Here is an 18,126-nt window from a genome sequence, read left to right as displayed (position 1 = left end):
GCGCGCCCGCGGCAGGATTCAAAGATGGCGCCAGGCGCGCCGGCAGCGCCACCGGCGGAGGCGTCGTGAATCTCGACTCGGCAGCCCGTCCACCGTCCCAGGGGCACTCAGTGGCCGCGTTTTCCTTCTGGATTCTTCTACGCGTGATACGTTGTCGCGGCTTTTGCTCGTCGGCGACGAGACCTGCAATCAAATCCGATAAAATGTCCAGCTATGGAGGTCGTGAGCGACACAGCGAGCGCAAGACCGACGCATAAGCAATGGCGACGCGTCGCCAAGAGAGAGCGACGTCGACGGCTGCGATGCGCCGCCGCCCGCGAGCGCGAGGTGGACGCGGAGCGACTCAAGATGGCGCTCGAGCGGAGCGCGGGATATTCAAACTGGCTGGCCGAGCAAGAGGAACATGAACGGCAACGAGAAGAGGAGGAAAGGCGCGAGCGCGACGAAAGAGAGAGACTGTGGCTCGAGGAAGAGGTTAGACTAGAGTTTTTATAATTATTTACACGTAATACACACACTGGAATTCCCGATTCGGGGTCGTTACTAGACTTCACGCCTAACAACAATATTCCGCGGTTCTGTTGTTACCGCGAAGACTCCTGACAGTCATTACTAAACCTGGAGTAATATATATTAAGTATTAAATAGATTAAATATTTGTACGTTGAAAAGCGAGTCATGTGGCTGCCGAAGCCCGCAGATTATTTCGTGGTGAGTGCTCGGACATGAAATCGACGTCCAGTTACTCTCCTTTGGGGTTGAGATAATTTATCCCCTTAACCTGCCTCTATTGGTTCCCCGGATTTAATTTGTTGCTGGATTTTAGGTGAAGGCTCAAGAAGAGTGGAGAGTCCAGCAGGAAAGGAAAGCTCGAGCGCGGCAGGAGCAGCTGCAACAGGAGGCGAAGATCCGGCAGGAGTTCGAGGAGAAGCAGAAGGCGCAGCGCGCGAAAAAGGAGGAGGAGCAACGGTTGCGGGACGCGGAATTCGAGAGGCAAAGAGATTTACAGAGAAGGATAGACGAGTATATCGACGAGGGAGCCAGCACTCCGGAGACCTTCCGGGTGGTGACCGACAGTCAGCCCGGCAGGGAGCTCTGTCCATTTTTCACAAAAACGGGAGCATGTCGGTACGGCGACACCTGTTCCAGGAACCATCGCAGGGTGTGCCTGAGCAAGGTGATCCTGGTACCGGGCTTCTACTCCCACTTCTCCTTGGAGAAAAATTCCGCCGAGTACGACACCGACGTGGGCCTCGAGTTCGAGAGCTCCGAGACCCGGCGCCACTTCCGGGAGTTCTACAAGGACGTGGTGCCGGAACTAGAGAGCTTCGGCAGGATCAGGACTCTGAAGTACTGTTGCAACACGGAGATCCATCTTCGAGGTAACTTGTACGTGGAGTATTACACGGAGAGGGAAGCGGCCAGGGCCCTGAGGAAGCTCAAGGGTCGCTGGTACGCCGGGAGGCAGCTCAACTGCGAGTTCGTCAACCTGAAGTCCTGGAGGAACGCCGTCTGCGGCATGGGGAAGTGTCCCAAAGGGAGGGCATGCAACTTCCTCCATACCTTCAGGAATCCTCGGGACGAGTACGACATCAAGAGCCCCCCGATGTGGGCGAAGAGAGCAGGAAGTCAGGACCCCTCGGCAAGCTCCAGGAGGAGTAGCAGCAGGTCGGTCACGTCCCTCGTGGATTTTATTCCTGAAACGAGATACGTGATATTAACACGGTGTAATGTATTTTGCAGGAGGCAGTCCTCGAAATGGGAGGAATCCGTCCGGGGTGAGAACGAGAGCGGAAGCTGGAGGTGGTCCGAGTCTCCGGAGCCGGAGATTCGAGAGAGACGCCGTCGAAAGGACTCCAGAGACGAAGAGCAGCCCCGGAAAAAAAGGACCTCTGCTTCGAGGAGTTCCAGGAGCTCGCAGGACTCATCCCGTAGGCGAACGAAACCCGGCAGGTCCGAGGAAGACGGGACTCGGCCCGCGGGACGTTCCGAAAAGTCCGGAAGCGAGAACCGGAAGGAGCGGTCAACCGGGGCCAGAAAAAATGGAGGAATGGAGTCATCTCGCGAGGGCAGAGGTTCTTCCCGGAAATCGAGGATTCCAGAGAGTTCTTCATCTAGTCGCAGGTCGATCGCATCGGAGAGCGATTCGTCAAAAACGAAGAGAACTTCTAGAAAACGGAAACGTGGCGTATCCGCGTGGGATACGAACGAAAAGAGCGTTGCTTCCGGTTCGGAGAGTGGCGAGTCCAGTTCTTCGGGGTCCTCTGGTGCCGAGAACCCTGAAGATGCCGCCAAAGACAAGCCTCCTTCGAACGGGAATTGGGATACCTCAGACTGCGACGAGGAGCCGCAGAAGACGCGGCGATGAGTTTAACTATTAATTACCGACCTTTTAATTGAATCCAAAGATGGCGGTCGACGCCACACCACCCTACAATAAGCCTGTCTACTTTGTACAATTCGATTAAATATTTTTCTATGCGAGTTCCCGTGGTTCTCATGGTTGCATCCGAGCTCCTATTTATACCGGTTAACTCATTAATTAACTTATCATTCCCCTTATCTCGCCGCCAACAAACGTCCACCGTGACGGAACTTCTTTTCAGAAATCCCCCCGAAGGCATCTCGCCCGTCGATTTCTCCTATCTCCCGCATACCTGTATCTATTTTCTTTTTATCGATCCCGATAAAAGCCGGCGTCACACAATGTGATCGATTGTCCCGTAGAACATCGATACGGCGTGCAAACTCCTGTCTGTGAACCGCGCTCGCGTTATCGACGGTATCAGTCATCTTCGTGAATCCCCGGAACCAACAAGGAATCGGCGACCATGAATCCTGTCCCAGCAATATTCCTGCTCTTCCTGGTCGCCGTCGAGCGCGTACATGGCTTCGGTTTTCGAGGATTCACCTTCGAGGGGATCGATGTCACGGGGTCGCTAAAATCCAGACCGTCCCCCATGTCCCTCTCCAAGGAATGGATCACCCAGCCTCTGGACCACTTCAATCATCGGGACAACAGGACCTGGCAGATGGTATATGCAGGGCATTAATTTGGAAATATATCTCCCCTTTAGTCCTTCTCTAATCCGATAAATTTCTGGCAGCGCTACTTCGAGAACGACGAGTTCTTCGAGGGGTCTGGACCGATCCTGGTGATGCTGGGCGGCGAGTGGGCGATCTCCTGGGGCTTCCTGAGTGCCGGCCTCATGTACGACATCGCTGCGGAGAACAAGGCTCTCATGTATTACACGGAACACCGATATTACGGACACAGTAGACCCACACTGTGCGTAAGTCGTTCATAGTACCGACCAGTAGGGTAGGGAAAAGTGGCCACGCCAGGATAAACCTTACATTTCGGGGTTTCCGTTTCCTCATCAGGGACACCAGCGTGCCGAATTTGCAATTCCTCAACGTGGACCAGGCCCTGGCGGACGTGGCATATTTTATCGAGGCCAAGAAGCGGGAGAGGAACCTGAAGAATGGCACGGTGATCGTCTTCGGAGGGTCCTATGCCGGGAACATGGCAGCCTGGGCCAGGTTGAAGTATCCTCATCTCATCCAGGTCCGTTGACTCGCAGACGCAGTCCTGAAGAGAAAGCTGGTATTAATTCGATCGGGAAAAATTTACCCGTTTATCTTTCAGGGCGCCCTGGCAAGCAGTGCTCCCGTTTTCGCGAAGGCGGACTTCTTCGGTAACGCGATTTCATTTGGCTCGGCCGTTTCGTAACAGGGTTTCATTCTCCTTTTAACTTTCTCATTGTAGAGTACTATCAGGTCGTGGCCGATAGTTTGGGTAGATACAGCCAGCAGTGCGTCAGAGACGTGAAAAGCGCCTTCGACTCGGTAGAAGGGTTGCTCTCCGTCGAGGGGGGTCTGAAGACGCTGAAGAAGTACTTTAAGTACGTGGTAATCCACATTTCGAATATAGGAAAATTATTCCTCACGTGAAAATCACTTTCTTCCAGTCTCTGCAAGACTCCGGACGTGACGGTGCGGAACGACCTTGCCACCTTCATGGTTTACCTAGCCGAGGTAGATCCCTGAAAATTAGAAAATATTAACAAAATAAATACATGCGCGTTATTATTATTTTTTTTTTAACTTTCTTTCTATAGAAATTCGCGGCGGTAGTGCAGTTCGACGGCATCGTGTCCCGGGGGACAAAGATATCCAAGATTTGCGAGGACATGACGAACGTTAAACTAGGCTCTCCGCTTGAAAGATTGGCTAAAGTCGCTCGGCCGACCGACGAGTGCCTCGAGGTCGACTACAAAAGATTTCTGGAGAAATTCGCGGACGTCTCTTGGGCGTCCCCAGCCGCGGCTAGCTCCAGTAGGTTGTTAAGCAATCGTAGAACAAAAGGGAGGACGGAGAAATTAGCAAGTAACTAAAGAAACTCTAATTCTCTTCAGCGAGGCAGTGGTTGTACCAGACGTGCACCGAGTACGGATACTACCAGACGAGTAACTCGAATAGATCCATATTCGGCACGCTGTTCCCCCTGGAATACTTCCTGGACATGTGCGCAGACCTCTACGGAAATTAGTGAGTATAATTAGCCATTCATCGATCTAAAATAACAGCGAAAACGAACGCGAACCTAGCTACGACCGGCCAGCCCTGGAATTCGGGATCGAGAGGACGAACATCATGTACGGAGGCTGGATACCGGAAGTGACGAACGTCATCTTCACCAACGGCAACGTGGACCCCTGGCACTCGTTGTCGATCCTCGAGGACCTCAACGACTCGTCTCCCGCGATCATAGTGAACGGTACGCGATGATAATTCCGAAGAACCCAATGTCAATGGAATTAATTCGCGTCCTTTCGCAGGGACTTCGCACTGCGTCGACCTAATGCCCGACTCGGATTCCGACCTCGAAGAGCTAACACAGGCTCGTTCCAAGGTGCGCGAGATCATCGGGCGATGGATCATCTCCTAGAGTCCTTGAAAATGCGCCTAAGACCTCGCCATAATTCGTATAAAAAATCTTCCCTTTATTTGGAGGACGAAAGAGGGATTAAAAATCGAAGAGTAACCTAATCTACGAGAACACATGCGCCAAGTCTAATTCCTACGTGTGCGAGTGTACTATGCTTAGGCGAATCTGGGTTGCGGGTCCCGAGGGAATGCTGAGAATGATTCAGAATCTGGACTCCGCTAAATCTGGACGCGGCGTTTCCGGCAAGAGTGCACCTCGGGCAATCGCAGCTCCGGTCACTGTGAGGTCTTTAAAGCTAGGCTCCTTAAAGATAGTACAAGGGGATCGGGCAATCGGTTTCCCTCCATCAGTCGATCTCGAGTTTCCTGAAGGACCCCGTGATGCCGTGGGCGGAGTCGCTGGATCCAACGCTGGAGCAGCCGAATCCCTGCTTCAAGGCCGAGACCGCGCCCTCCTTGGCCTTGTCGGAGTAGAACTCCAGACGCACCTTCATCTTGTCGTGGGAGAGCAGAACCGGGCGCAGGTCCATCAGCTCCTGCCTCCATGACACTATTGGAAGGTGTAAAAAAATTATCAGCGACGATGCAACCCCAGGATTCAGGGTCACCAGGTAAACTCCCTCACCGATCATCTCCTTCATGGGGATGGTGCCTCCGTACTCCTTCGGCAGCACGCTTACGTCCAGTTTATTGCTGATCGCGTCCTCCAGACTGGTGTAGACCTTAACTCTATTTCTGATCTTCTCGGATATCAAAGACATTCCGAAGTCGAGGGCGAATTTCAGGGACGGATGGGCGTTTATCGCGTGCACCTCTTTGTGTCTCATCGGTACGGTGCGCTGGATAATTGAAGAAATAATATATGGACCCGTAGTTAGCAACGTGGGGGCTCTTTGCAAGGGTAGTCGAGTTTCTCACCTCGCCGTTCTTCACGATACGCACGGCTTCCCTCGGGGTGAAAAGAGTCAGATGTGGGAAACTGACGCCGGCTCCGTCGGCGAAATGCACGAAACCGCGAATCTGGCTCTCCTCGTCCTCCATCAAGGCCTCGTAAGTGATGGCGTGGATCTTGCACATGTCTGCATTCGTGTACTTGTACGGATCGAAGACACCTGAAAGGATCGGCCGATAAACAGCGACAGGCTTAAGCAACGTTCGGCTCCGGTTGGAGACGGTGGGAAATCTCGCGGTACCTTGAAGGAAGGTTTTTTAAAAAAATTAATTCTTAGTTGGCTTTAGGTTTACCAGGTCTGGCGACTATCACTCGGCGACCTTTCTTGTCTCTGCCGGGAACCGCGAAGAGATACCTGAAATAAGAAATTATAGGATTAAGAATCCCGGGTCCTAGGAAAGCGACAAATGGGTGGACTCACCCCAAGGCGAGGAGTTCCTCCATGGTGTCATCCACGATGTCTAGATTATTAAACGCCGGATGATAAACGTGACGAAGTAGCAAGTATCGTTCGATAGCTTCTTGAGTCATGGGGACGTTGAATTTCTTGGACCTCAGGAACTTCAGGATGAACTTGGAATCTGTGGGAAAAAGGATGCTCTAATTAGCTCATAATTTGGATAAAGAAAAAAAGAAAAAAAGTGATAAACATTCGAGGGAACTCACCGAGCCGACAGTTCTCGATCCTAGGGTTCATCTTGATCCAGTTCCTGACCTGCTCGAGAGCCTGATCTCTGGTGTTCTTGTCCTCCCTGAGCTCATCCTTGGCGATGGTCTTGGTGTCCTCCGAGAGGTACCACTCGTACTTGTCCTCCTCGGAGACCCACTGAACGGGTCCCATGGTTTCCTTTAGAATTTCCACAGGAGGATCCTTCCAATGCCTGAAAATCGGTTCTTAGAGTCCTACAGGATCGATTCCCTCTCCTTCCGGGCGACCTCGATCTTCGATCCGCGGAGGAAGTCGACTCGAAGGAGCCCCTCTCGCCGAAAGAAAGGGAATCGGTCTCAGCGAGAGTGGGTTAGGAAACCATCGTTTCACTTTCTTCCCCGAGATCCCCGGAGACCCAGATCCTCTCTTACGAAATCTCCGAGCATTCCGGTCCGGACAGCTGGTGCCGGTCATAGCGAGACGTAATCCGCCATCCGGGGCGTTGCGTAAAGCTTTTCGATTTTCGAAGTTCGATCCTATATACGACCGGCTTATGTAACGAATTATGCGGAGTCAGGCCGCGTCCCGGGCGCGAACTCTGCCCGTTTCGCAACGACTTTCTCCACTTGCAGGTTGCGCAACCGACCGGTGGACCGGGTTGTTCAACCCATCTTTGTTCGCGACCTGGACCGACGTTACGTGGACTCGGTCTCCGAAATCGAGGACGGCCCTCGAGGAAACGCCGATTCGGTGATCTTGACCCCGATCGCGCCGGTCGAGGCCTAGCGAATTGGCGATTCGCCAGCTCTCGCCGATGGAGAGTGACCGCCACCCGTTAAGCTTCTCTCCTCCCCGAGGAATTGTACATAATTCTAAAAAAATTGCCAAATCCGACAAAACATTTATAAAAGCTCCCCGACGGACTGCGACTGCCCTCCTCGACTCGTTTGACGATTTCTAAAAAGTGCCCACACCCGGAAATATTTTTCGAAGCATTTATCCCGACCCCCCTCGAACACCTTGAGTAATGGGTTCGATGAAAGTTGACCCGTTGCGTGGAGGGATTTTTTTTTTCTTTTTTTTTCCTTCTTTTTCGAGGCAGCGGTAACAGTTGGATAATCGCAGTTGCAGTCGGAGGGAAAGTCCTCGAGACCGGGAGAAATTCAGAATGGTGCGTAACTATCGGGTAGCTTTTTGCCGAAATTAAGGGTGGCCTTTTCCCGGGAGTGATTACAAGTTCGGGGAAGACTTTCTACGCGCTTACGAGGTGATTATAACCATCGTCGGAGTGGCTGGATTAATCGCCGTTGTTACGGTAGGAGTTAAACGTGTGTCTGCGAGTCCCGCGGAAAAATCGCTCCCCTGGCAAGAAGTCGTGAGAAAAAGCCCTCGGCAAATCGGTTCCGGTGTTTGGGAATTAACGGCGCGTTAGCGAAAATCCACGGAGCGTTTTTCCGCAAGTAACAAACGACGTGTAGAGAGGATAATTCCCCGTTACTACTTCCCGGATGACCATCCCCTGGGCGTAGTTTACCGGAGGTATGCAACAACGAGCCTCTTGTAGAAAGCGGTAAATTACTACCCAGTGGCTTTACCGCCCTATCGCAATTAACCCCGGTCGACTCTAAGGACTGATAAAAAAAATTCCGGAACGAGACCTAACTAAAAGATGAGAAATAAAAAAAATTCACATGATCTCCCACGCAAGGACAAGAATACATAAATCCTTAAACAGAGAAGCCACCCCCTGGTCTTTTTGAAAGAATACAATTTTTAAATTATCAGACAAGGTGGGAAAAATTTCGATCTCGCGACACAAAGGGGGTGGTTAGTTAGGCTTAGTGATGGCGGATGAAAGGCGGAATGAAGGTGAAAGAAAATTCGCACTACCGTACTTTCAGGCCGCAGAACTTCGCCGAGAGATCGACTCCTCGAGACTGTCTCTCGGCCACGTGCCGGGCGCAGCTTTATAATTTCCGTACGCACCTTTCCTTCTCCTTCTCCGAGTAGAATCGCGCGCTGTCTTTGTCTCGGAATTGTCAATCAAAGAGGGGCAGAATAGTCGGAGTCGCGCTCGCCGTGATACTTCCCTGCGCACCGGAAAACCGTCTAATGACAAAACCCGTCGAAACGCGGACCTTTTATAGAGCTCTGGCCGGTGTTTTTGTTCCCCGAAATGTAACAGTCTTCCGAAATTACGGAAGAAGTCGGAAATTACGGCGAAACTAGTCCCACGCTTCCGGTCCGAGCCGAACTCGTCGGTCGCTTTCTTCGCCCGATTAGCATTAGACACGCGAGGCCTCGACCTTTGACATCGAAGTACTCGCTATACATTTTTACAGGAAAATCTTAGAATTTGCCCGACGTCGACGTAACCGATCTGCCTCGAGTAAATATGCATTCGTAAAGACGACAGCTCGTTCCCAGAACGAGCGTCTCGGCCGAGAGACCGCGCGTCTGTCCGCTCTCCGGGTCGATTACGAATTTCCGCGTTAACGAGGCGTCGCACAAAAAATCGTTTCCCGTCAAAGTTGCTCCCCGTGATACCGTGAACAACTTTCGTTCGAATCGTTTTTCCATATCACGCGTAGTTACGGCGGAATGTGAACGAGACGCCCGAGCGGCAGGGGCGGAGTTGAGGAGAGTTCGACGCCGGGTTAGGCATACCAAAATCATCGAGAAAGTTTGTACCGCGCGAAGAGCGCCGTTCAACAAAAAAAAGTCTGTACAAACATTGTACGCGTCTTAGAAACAAGCATAACGCATTAATCCACCTATATTCGAGCGACGCAGATACCGATATCCCCGGAACAAGCGCGGCGTCCCGGCAGGAAACGAATTTCTCCTCGAGGCATAAAACTCTGTTTGCGATCGCTCTTTGCGCCGGCGAAGTCTGTTTCCTTAACAAGTGCATAATTCCGACACGCGTCCTGCCCCTTCACAGATCCGCCGATTTCCGGCGCGCAAAGCCGACTCGTCACGTAGCAAACGTCAAAGCGGTCTCAGGACGACGAATTACGTAACTCCTAGGCGTAATGCCTGCACAAGTTAAGAAATAATATCCCCGAGGGAAGTCGAGGGCCTAGGGCCCGGTGGGAGGAACAAACGGCGCGCGCTCCTCGGAAGTGGAGAAGAAAAAAAAAAAGAAAAATACGTAACCGAAAACCCGGCGAGTTTGCATAATCAACGCATACGCATAACGCGACCCAGCCGTAATACCTTTCCTACGTTACGATTCGATTGCGAGGCGTCTCCACGCAATACCGCAGCGCCGTCATTTTGCCGAGAATCAGAAAGTGAAACGCGAGCGAACCCTCTCGCGGAAGTGCCGCACGAAGTATCGACCATGCTCCTCGCAAGCCGCCCTAGGGTGTACCCGATAAAGGTCGTGCATCGTGTCCCATCCGATACACCAAGAGTCGCAAGCATGTCGACTCGAAGTCCTTTTTACTTCCATAGTAGAAGAAATCGCTACCGAGCGAGGTCTCCGTATGCGGAGACTTCGATGCCCGCACGTGAAGCGAGTTCTTTCGCCTAGCTTCGCTTTCGCCTCGCATTTCCGCGGCGTAGGAAAGGTCCTCGCACTAGTTTCGTAATTCCGTAGATGTCATTTCCTGTTCATCGGAGGATCGCAGAACAACGCGGAAAATATACGGAAACGATAATTAGAGGCGTCGGCCTCGCCATATTTCCGATGTTATAAAAGTGATAAGGATCGGGCGGTTTCTCGCCTGCGATTTCTAGGCGCGCGGTTGCGCAATACGTTGGAATATGTCTTTCCAATGTTTCATGATGTTAATTAGATTTATTTTGACGAGGTTCGGTCGTGAGGCGGTTCTAAATCCTTCCGGAAAAGGTCGACCTTCGCGTAAGCCCCTTTGCAGCCGCTGCCGGTCGTTCTCAGGATGTTCCGAATCTCGACTACGTGTTTCCTGGACAGTAGCGTGTTCTTCTCCGCAGCCGCGTGTTCTATGCACGTGTCCAGTGCCTCGTCATCCAATGTCGTGAAACCAATGACCTTTGCGTTTAAATTCTTCCCTTGAAACGCATTCCGCACCTTCGACGTGGCCGCCGCTAGGTCGAGGTGACGCGTTAAATCCTCGCGCGTCTCTTCCATATTGATAAGGGCCACCACGGCGACACGGTGTCGGTCCGTGCACTGCTCGACAAGGTCTGTCATTTTAGCCGCACTTGTGATATCCACTTCTCTCAAATTCTCCAGTACAATCAGGTTGCAGCGAGTAGAGGAGAGCCGGTCGCAAAGACTGCTTTCATTGGATGGCAAAGGGGGAAAGTACACGAAGACGTATCTTCCGTTGGGGAAATTCTTCATTATGATTTCACTGGCTAACGACTTCCCGACACCTGTCCCTCCTACTAGGACAGCTACCTTAAACTCCTCCGTATCTGCGGTGAAGTAATCTATCAACTCCTCGATAGCCACCCGTTGGCCGTATACTCTTTCTCGTAATTCGTTTGCTGTGTCAAAAAAGTCAAACTGTGCCAATCGTGCGGGCTTTTTGTAAAGGTCAAGGTAAAGATTATAAATCAGAGACGTTGCTATAGAAAGCAGTACAAAAAATAATATCTGCCATGGCTTGGAAGATGCCGTAGTCCTCTGTACCGCAGGAGACATTTTTTCATCGTTGCTCTTTTCATCGGTAGTAGCTGCTTTTGTCGATTCCATGTAACTTAATGGCTTGATAATGCAGTTAGGACAGCCAATGCGTAGCTTCGATTCCACAAACGATAAAGGCACGACTTGGAAAGGTCTGTCGAGGTATCCGTATAGCGACGCCTGATTTGCCCACGCGAGGTATTCTCGGTTTCTGCTGGCTCTCACCAGGGCAACTACTTCGATACACCTGCGAATCAAATATATTGGTATATCCAATGGCTTTCTCATTGGCAAAAATGTTTACCTAGTGTCAGGATTGAATATCTCATCACAGCTGAATCTATTAAACAGAATAGGCGAGCTTGCCGAATTCGGAGCCAGCGAACGAAACGTTCCTTGAGAAGAACGCAGCGGTCGTCCCGGCCGACCTTCGGGCTCTCCGCCCTCAACGACTTCGGGACTCGCGTCGAGAATCGTAAGAGCGGCGAAGTGCCGACTCGTAGCTTCCAAAAGAGCTCGGAAGGCCTCCTATCGCAAGAGGTCGGATCAGACTTAACCTCTCGAAACTAACCTCCACCGGTGCCGGCTTACTTCGCTCATCCGGGGTTTCCAGACAGTGACGCCGCCGGGGTACATTCCCTCGGCACAGTACTTCCTCGACAATTACCTCTCCGCTCCTCCCCTGCACCCAGTGCTCGCATTCAACGCTTAAAAATGAAAAAAATCGGCAACTCTTGCCGGCAAACAAAGCGCAGAGTATTCGAAACCGCCGCTGGCTCGACAAGATGGCGCGCGTCCGCTCGACCATAAACCACTCGCTAGTGTAGAGTGCCTCCGTATCCCCCCTATGGCGCTTGCAGCCGCCCGCGCGATTCGAATCTTCTAACCTCATAGATAAGTATATAACCATACCTCCGTATCAAAAAACAGATATTAGTCTTCCTCGATATAAAAGTATTTAAATTCTAGTCGCACCTCTCTGGGAATTCGTCTCAATTTCCTCTTGAGCATAGTTAACCTATTTTTTTCTCGCGTCGTCCACAGTCCACCGTTCCGCCGTCCACGCGGGCCTGTCGTTCCGCATCCGCGCGGTCCACCCATTCGGCGGTCAGTGTGTCCGCCGACTTCTGCTCGCTCGCGCACGCTCGACCGTACACGCGCGTATCGACGGGCCCGGGTTCGCGCACGTCCACGGGCGAGGTTGTGCGAGGCGCTCCAAGGTTGTAGGTTTTCCGATTACACGCGGCGGCGATGTGACGCGTCGTCGACACCCTACGCGCGCAATACCCGGGATGGCCTCTTGGCATCTGTCGGCCCTTTGGGCCCTGCTGGCCCTGCTGGTCCTAGCCTCCGCCAGGATCCACAAGCTGGAGATCCGGGTACGTCCCTACGGGCCCCGAAATTCATTAATCCAGCCCCGCCCCCTTTGACGCGACGTAATGTCAAATTCAAAATGAAAAGCCTTGCATCCCGGTTGTCTGAAATTTTTCGTGTGCCTTGCAGAACGACGTAAGGCGCTACATTGCCCTGAGCACCTTCGGCTTCTACAAGGGCGGCATCCTCCACGTCAACCTGACCAACTTCAAGGCCACTCCCTCCAGTGACGACGCCGTGGTAGGCCGCCGCATTCTCTTCCGCAGTTCCCCGCATTCCCTCCGCATCCCAGGGATCCAATGGCTCGTCGGCTGGCTTTGACGTTTCCGCGCACACCTGTTCGCCTTCTCGCTCGTTCCGCGATTCCTCTCTTCCTCCGCGTCTCCGCGTGCCGCGCCTCATCGACCAATCAACTTTCCCGCCCTTTTGCCCCGAGATTTAAATCTGCGCCCGATTATTCCCGAGTTTTCAAGCCGTTTTTCATGAATTCCGAGAGTGTTGAGTTAACGAGGTTAGAGTGCGGTTGGAAATGATATTTGATGCGGGTGGGTGACCCACAAGGTTGGTTAATAGTTGACCGAGCGAAAGGGAGACAGGACGTAGGCTTGGGTTAGAATTTCTTGGAAAGCCGTTAATGAAACCTTGTCGCGTAGTATGGTTTCAGTTTGGACCGCACGCTAAGCGACGCCATGAATCCGTACCTTGACAGCCACCAGGATAGATGCCTTCTACAGGGCACCAATGGACCGAAACCCATTGAGCCAAAGCAGAGGAATAACAGTGCCGTCATATACTTCACGATGGACCTGAAGAATTTAACGTATGTCATTTAAGTGGAACGGAGGAAGGAGGACGTCTCCGATTGGTTAATCCAGTCGTTAAGGGGGAATTATTAATGTCTTTCAGGATGAAAGTGAATTGCAGTCAGAACGTACATTCGGTGCACATCTATAAAGATTCCGGAATGGTTCCCGTCTTTCGAGCAAAGAGGGACTCGTTGCCAGCCAAGTTGAGCGACACGGCGCTATTCCCGCGAAAGAAGAGAAACGCATTCGTGCAGGGTGAGCGACTCCGAGATGTCATAACGCATTAAATTAACAGGAACTGCAGATGTGACTCGCCGAACAGCTCTGGGATCCAAACGAATCGCCGAGTAATCATTGTTTGTCCCACTCGGTTCAATTAGTGTCAAGCGATGCTACGGATCAAAGTTCCAAGGAGCTGGGCTACTCAATCGAGGCTTCTCTACGAGTCTCTCCCTGGACATGATGCTTCATCGTTGAATGTAGTTCTCCGATGGATATTTCCTGAAATGATTTCAGTGCACTCGGAGTGAACGTATAATTATCTGAATGGGAGGAATCTTCGGGCTGGTCGATTTTTAGGTCCGCAGCCCACACGACTCGCCAAATGACTCTGGCATCAGTGGGAATGCGCGTTTTACCAGGGTGCATACTTTAAAGATACCCGCACAATTCTGGCTCCGGTCCAGCCACCGGAAGGCGGAAACCCGAAAGAGAGTCGATTCACCACTCGGCTACAAAGGTGGCGAGGTGTGTTCACCTCCATTCCCGGATTCAATTTGATTTATCGGGCCGCTATCTCGTCGCCTCCCACGCAGGGCGGCGTTAACGCGAAAATGCAAATTCTCTCTAAATATAATATCCGCGCTCGGGCCGCGAGTATTTTCGGCCGCGGTTCGCGCAACTCTCGGACCGCGAGCCAACAGGTGGACCCTCGGCTTTGGCAGTGAGCGACACGGCGTTATCCCGCCGTGAACTTTATCACCCGCGACGTGGACTTAATGTCTTAATGTCACGTTTCAGATGGAGAAGAAAGGCCGAGGCCGAGAGGAATACATTGTAGCGTCGAGCAAGCCTTGCCTTGGACGTTTCATCCAAGCGCCGACCGGCCCGTGCCGCGGGCTTCCAAAATTGACTCGACTTCCTCTGCATTTTCGACCCCCTGGGCTCGAAAAGTTACACAATCCTATTCTAGACCAAGGCGATCGCTAGAGAAAACAAACGGAGCTCCGCCGAACCGTTGGACGGTTCTTTATAAATTCCAAGCTCCACGCTGTAGAGAAATTCCGTGGATCTGCTGTTGAGTGAGTTCCCGAATCCGGTACCGGGAACCTCGGCAACGAATCAGGAATGCTCGATGAAAAATGAAGAGGAACGCTCGACGAAAGCCTACCCGGGTCGGAATGCCGGAGTTCCCTCGGCTCCAACCGAGGAAGTCGGAACTCTGGCACTCGACCAAGTCGCTCGCGGGAATCGATCCTCGATGTTTATTAATTAAACGCGCCGCGGGCTGTCGCTCCCTTCGGGGTCTAAATCCGTCTGTAAACCGTCGATAAACTGACGTTAATCCGCACCCCGGAAGCCCAAGGTTGTGGGAGAACTCCATCTCGGAGTGACCGGCCTCTGACCGCTTCTCTCTCGCTCCACCCTGTGAAATTGACGGGCGTGATTAAGCCGCGCGAAGTTGAGCGGCGCTAAAATTACCGCGGCTCGTCCTCGATCTTATAAATAACGCAAAACGCAGATACTTTTGAGCGTCAAGTTAGGTAACGGTCTTGTCGAGAGACCGAGCGAACGAACGGCTCGGCCGCGATCGATCTTGCGATCCAATTTGGGTGAGTCGGTGAGCCGAGCCGAGGTCGGCGTTTGGTGGCACGTCGGACCCAACCACGTCCAACTTGACCATCCTATCGCCAGCTTTGGGCTTTGATCTTCTCTTGCCCTACCTAATGTAGCCGAAGATTCTTCCGATGACCCCGTTTGAGACACTTAGGATGTAGGGACCAGAGTTTTAACGAATTTTCTGGGTTTGCTTCCAGAGAGGTCGGTGGAGCCGGTCGAACGTCTCGATGCGAAACCAGCCAGGGTGGGAATGGATGCCGACGCGTGTTCCCACATCAAGCTCCCGATGACGACGGAGACCGTCAGGGGCGAGAAGTACTACAACGCGAGTTTCGTCATGTACGTCGCGAGCAAGGAAGAGGAAGGCCTCTACAATCTGTATTTCCACAGCTGTCCTAACTACAAGCCTGGCACCCGCGTCGCCTTGGACTTCACGGTGAGGCTCCCTCCCAGGAGGCTTCCCAAAGGATCGTCTCGTTGGTGCCATCCTTTCAATGGAGATGTCTAATGAAATATTACTTAATTCTACAGATGCAGATCCAGGAGAACAACGGCGGGAACTTCTTGAGCGCCGGCGAGATGCCCCTCCCGGCCCTCTACTTCATGATGGCTCTTCTCTTCATGCTCTCCGGATGCTTCTGGGTCTTCATCTTGAAGAAGAGCAAGTGCGTAGTCGTAGAGGATGAGGCCGGTTGTGGTCGGTCGTTGCAGGTGTAACGTTTGCGCAGGCATCCGGTCTTCAAGATCCACTACCTCATGGCCGTCCTGGTGTACCTCAAGTCTCTGTCGCTCCTCTTTCACGGGATCAACTACCACTTCATCCAGACGAAGGGCGAGCACGTGGCGGCCTGGGCGATCCTCTACTACATCACCCATCTCCTCAAGGGAGCCGTCCTCTTCATGACGATCGTCCTCGTCGGGACCGGGTGGACCTTCATCAAGCACATTCTGGCCGATAGAGACAAGAAGCTCTTCATGATAGTGATACCGTTGCAGGTCTGCCGCGGAGTTTCTTAAAATGAACGGCGGTCCTTATATCTTAGGCTCTAATTTTTCTCCTCGTCTCTTCTACTCCAGGTCCTCGCCAACATCGCCGAGATCATAATCGAGGAGAGCGAGGAGGGCGACGTGGAGCACGACACCTGGCGAAACGTCTTCATCTTGGTGGACCTCCTTTGCTGCGGGCCCATAATCTTCCCGGTGATGTGGAGCATTCGGCACCTGCAGGAGGCCGCGCACACGAACGGCAAGGCGGCGATCAACCTGCGGAAGCTGAAGCTCTTCCAGCACTTCTACATCATGATATTCGGCTACATTTACTTCACGAGGGTCATCGTATATCTGTTGAAGGCAGGAATCACGTCGAAGATTCTAGCATGTCCGGGAGGAGGCCATCGCTACCTTGACTTTCCTTCTTCCGTCCTCAGATCACCGTGCCGTTCCAGTACGAGTGGCTGGACGAGATGTTCAGGGAGATGGCGACCTACGTCTTCTTCGTCCTAACCGGGTACAAGTTCCGGCCGGCCTCGGCGAACCCCTACTTCACGCTGACGCCCGACGAGCAGGAGTCGCAGGTCGACGAGGACGACGAGATGGACGTCGTGTAAGTACCCCGTCCCCGCTCCATCCCTGTTCTCCGTCTCTCCTCTTCCTCTCGGAGCCCACTCCGGAGGTCCACTCCCGAGAGGAGGTCCCGGACGTGTCTCTCGTCTTCTAACGCGACGACCGTAGCATCTTTTCCAGCGTGTCCGGCGGAAACGGGATGACTGAGGGCCTCAGCAAGGTCAGCAAGGTCTCGAAGCTCTTCAGGCCGACGACCTCGGAGCTCTCCTCCGGCCCCCAGGAGGAGAGGGACAACCTCCTCGACAAGCGGGAGTCCTCCCACGAGTACGACTGATCCTCGCGAGAGCGATCCCACCTCGGCGGAGGCTGGGCCTTGTGATAGGGCGCGAGAGGCGCTCAAAAAGTGCGAACCTATCCTGGATAAAAGATGCCTGTTAAGGGCGGCTGAATGGACGTTGAAGGGCGCGAAAGATATTCCGATTGCAAACCTGTCCCTGGTAAATGACGTGTGGATGTTGAAGAGCGCGAAAGAGAAGCCGAGTGCGAACCTTATCCTGGATAACGGATGCGTGGACGTTGGGCGGCGCTGAAGAGGCCAAATGCTTGACCGAATGAATGCGAACCTTAAAACGCGGATCTTGACGTTCCACGGTGATCGAAGTGGCCGCGATTCCCTGGTGATCCGAGATCATCGTCCGCGGCGTTTCTACGGACCGCACGGTTACGTAGGTACTTCGAAGAATCATTCTATTTCCATTGTTCTCCTCGGTGCGAGGAGCAAGGTGCGTCCACACCGGATGCGGCATCCGCGGTCGACCCTTGAAGAGCCTCCGCATCCCGGGGACGACTTCGCCGGTGTACGCGAGTCCGGGGGTCGATGCCCACCTTCTAGAATTACCAGTTATCCTCACTAAAATTAATTATGACGCGAGGCTATTGTAACGCGCGTCGCGCCGCAATTATCACGGCAACGAGGGCGACTTCCGGTACCGCTCTGTCCCGCGACTCGTGGAGAACCCCGCGGAAGCCACGTTGATTAATAAAGCGGATATTTTTATGCAGGTCGATGCATCGTTCGTTACATTCCCTGAAAGTATTCTTATCGAGGGCCCGATGCACCCGTGCTCGGGTTACACCGCGGTCCGTGAATTACCGACCCGGAAGGAGAGGAGTCCTTTCTTCTTTCGGATAAATCCAACCTTGAAGAAGGGTCCTACCACGATCCTGCGTGAGAAACGCATGCGTAGCTCTTTACCGAGTCACCCTCGCCGTCGAGGCGTCCGGAAAAGCGGTCCAGTCCGTCTCGAAGTGACGTGTCGCGATCTCTCCTCGGGTTCTACTTCACCTTCTCTCCCGGAGAATTCCTATGTCGGGA

The 18,126-nt window shown here is 52.9% G+C and overlaps 4 protein-coding genes across 13 annotated transcripts; 3 read left to right on the top strand and 1 right to left on the bottom strand.

The window, feature by feature from the left end:
* The first annotated feature begins 77 nt into the window (after positions 1-77).
* LOC105699121 (U2 small nuclear ribonucleoprotein auxiliary factor 35 kDa subunit-related protein 1) lies at positions 78-2,469 on the top strand. 2 transcript variants are annotated; one of them, XM_012423870.1, is made up of 3 exons: positions 78-474; positions 827-1,668; positions 1,744-2,469. In XM_012423870.1, the coding sequence occupies exons 1-3, from the start codon at positions 214-216 to the stop codon at positions 2,366-2,368; spliced, it is 1,728 nt and encodes a 575-aa protein (XP_012279293.1). In that variant the 5' UTR covers positions 78-213; the 3' UTR covers positions 2,369-2,469. The 2 variants fall into 2 exon arrangements, with proteins under 2 accessions (XP_012279293.1, XP_012279294.1); XM_012423871.2 differs by lacking the exon at positions 78-474 and adding an exon at positions 535-711.
* Positions 2,470-2,776: 307 nt separating this feature from the next.
* On the top strand, positions 2,777-4,989 carry LOC105699122 (putative serine protease K12H4.7). The gene is made up of 10 exons (XM_012423872.2): positions 2,777-3,035; positions 3,108-3,289; positions 3,385-3,568; positions 3,650-3,698; positions 3,770-3,905; positions 3,972-4,038; positions 4,122-4,338; positions 4,419-4,551; positions 4,611-4,780; positions 4,842-4,989. Exons 1-10 carry the CDS (start codon positions 2,832-2,834, stop codon positions 4,949-4,951), a joined length of 1,452 nt encoding a protein of 483 aa, XP_012279295.1. The 5' UTR covers positions 2,777-2,831; the 3' UTR covers positions 4,952-4,989.
* LOC105699123 (alpha-tocopherol transfer protein-like) lies at positions 4,986-11,908 on the bottom strand. 7 transcript variants are annotated; one of them, XM_012423880.2, is made up of 7 exons: positions 11,837-11,908; positions 6,569-6,783; positions 6,324-6,483; positions 6,196-6,257; positions 5,869-6,062; positions 5,576-5,789; positions 4,986-5,500 (listed from the first exon to the last, which is right to left on the bottom strand). In XM_012423880.2, the coding sequence occupies exons 2-7, from the start codon at positions 6,741-6,743 to the stop codon at positions 5,298-5,300; spliced, it is 1,008 nt and encodes a 335-aa protein (XP_012279303.1). In that variant the 5' UTR covers positions 6,744-6,783; positions 11,837-11,908; the 3' UTR covers positions 4,986-5,297. The 7 variants fall into 7 exon arrangements, with proteins under 7 accessions (XP_012279303.1, XP_012279298.1, XP_012279300.1 ...); XM_012423875.1 differs by lacking the exon at positions 11,837-11,908 and adding an exon at positions 11,741-11,774; XM_012423877.1 differs by lacking the exon at positions 11,837-11,908 and adding an exon at positions 8,442-10,361.
* A 375-nt stretch (positions 11,909-12,283) lies between these two features.
* LOC105699239 (protein GPR107) lies at positions 12,284-17,812 on the top strand. Of its 3 annotated transcripts, none has more exons than XM_012424091.1 (10): positions 12,284-12,548; positions 12,673-12,783; positions 13,197-13,363; positions 13,450-13,604; positions 15,386-15,624; positions 15,720-15,853; positions 15,917-16,184; positions 16,266-16,538; positions 16,616-16,791; positions 16,932-17,812. In XM_012424091.1, the coding sequence occupies exons 1-10, from the start codon at positions 12,462-12,464 to the stop codon at positions 17,083-17,085; spliced, it is 1,764 nt and encodes a 587-aa protein (XP_012279514.1). In that variant the 5' UTR covers positions 12,284-12,461; the 3' UTR covers positions 17,086-17,812. The 3 variants fall into 3 exon arrangements, with proteins under 3 accessions (XP_012279514.1, XP_012279513.1, XP_012279515.1); XM_012424090.1 differs by having other exon boundaries at positions 16,920-17,812; XM_012424092.2 differs by lacking the exons at positions 12,284-12,548; positions 12,673-12,783 and adding an exon at positions 12,904-13,104 and having other exon boundaries at positions 16,920-17,812.
* The last annotated feature ends 314 nt before the right edge of the window (positions 17,813-18,126 follow it).

Source organism: Orussus abietinus, unplaced genomic scaffold (assembly GCF_000612105.2).
Source record: "Orussus abietinus isolate OABI.00-Male unplaced genomic scaffold, Oabi_2.0 scaffold3, whole genome shotgun sequence".
Classification (NCBI taxonomy): domain Eukaryota; kingdom Metazoa; phylum Arthropoda; class Insecta; order Hymenoptera; family Orussidae; genus Orussus; species Orussus abietinus.
Note: the sequence above shows the minus strand (reverse complement) of the source record. Positions and strands in the feature narration are given on the sequence as shown.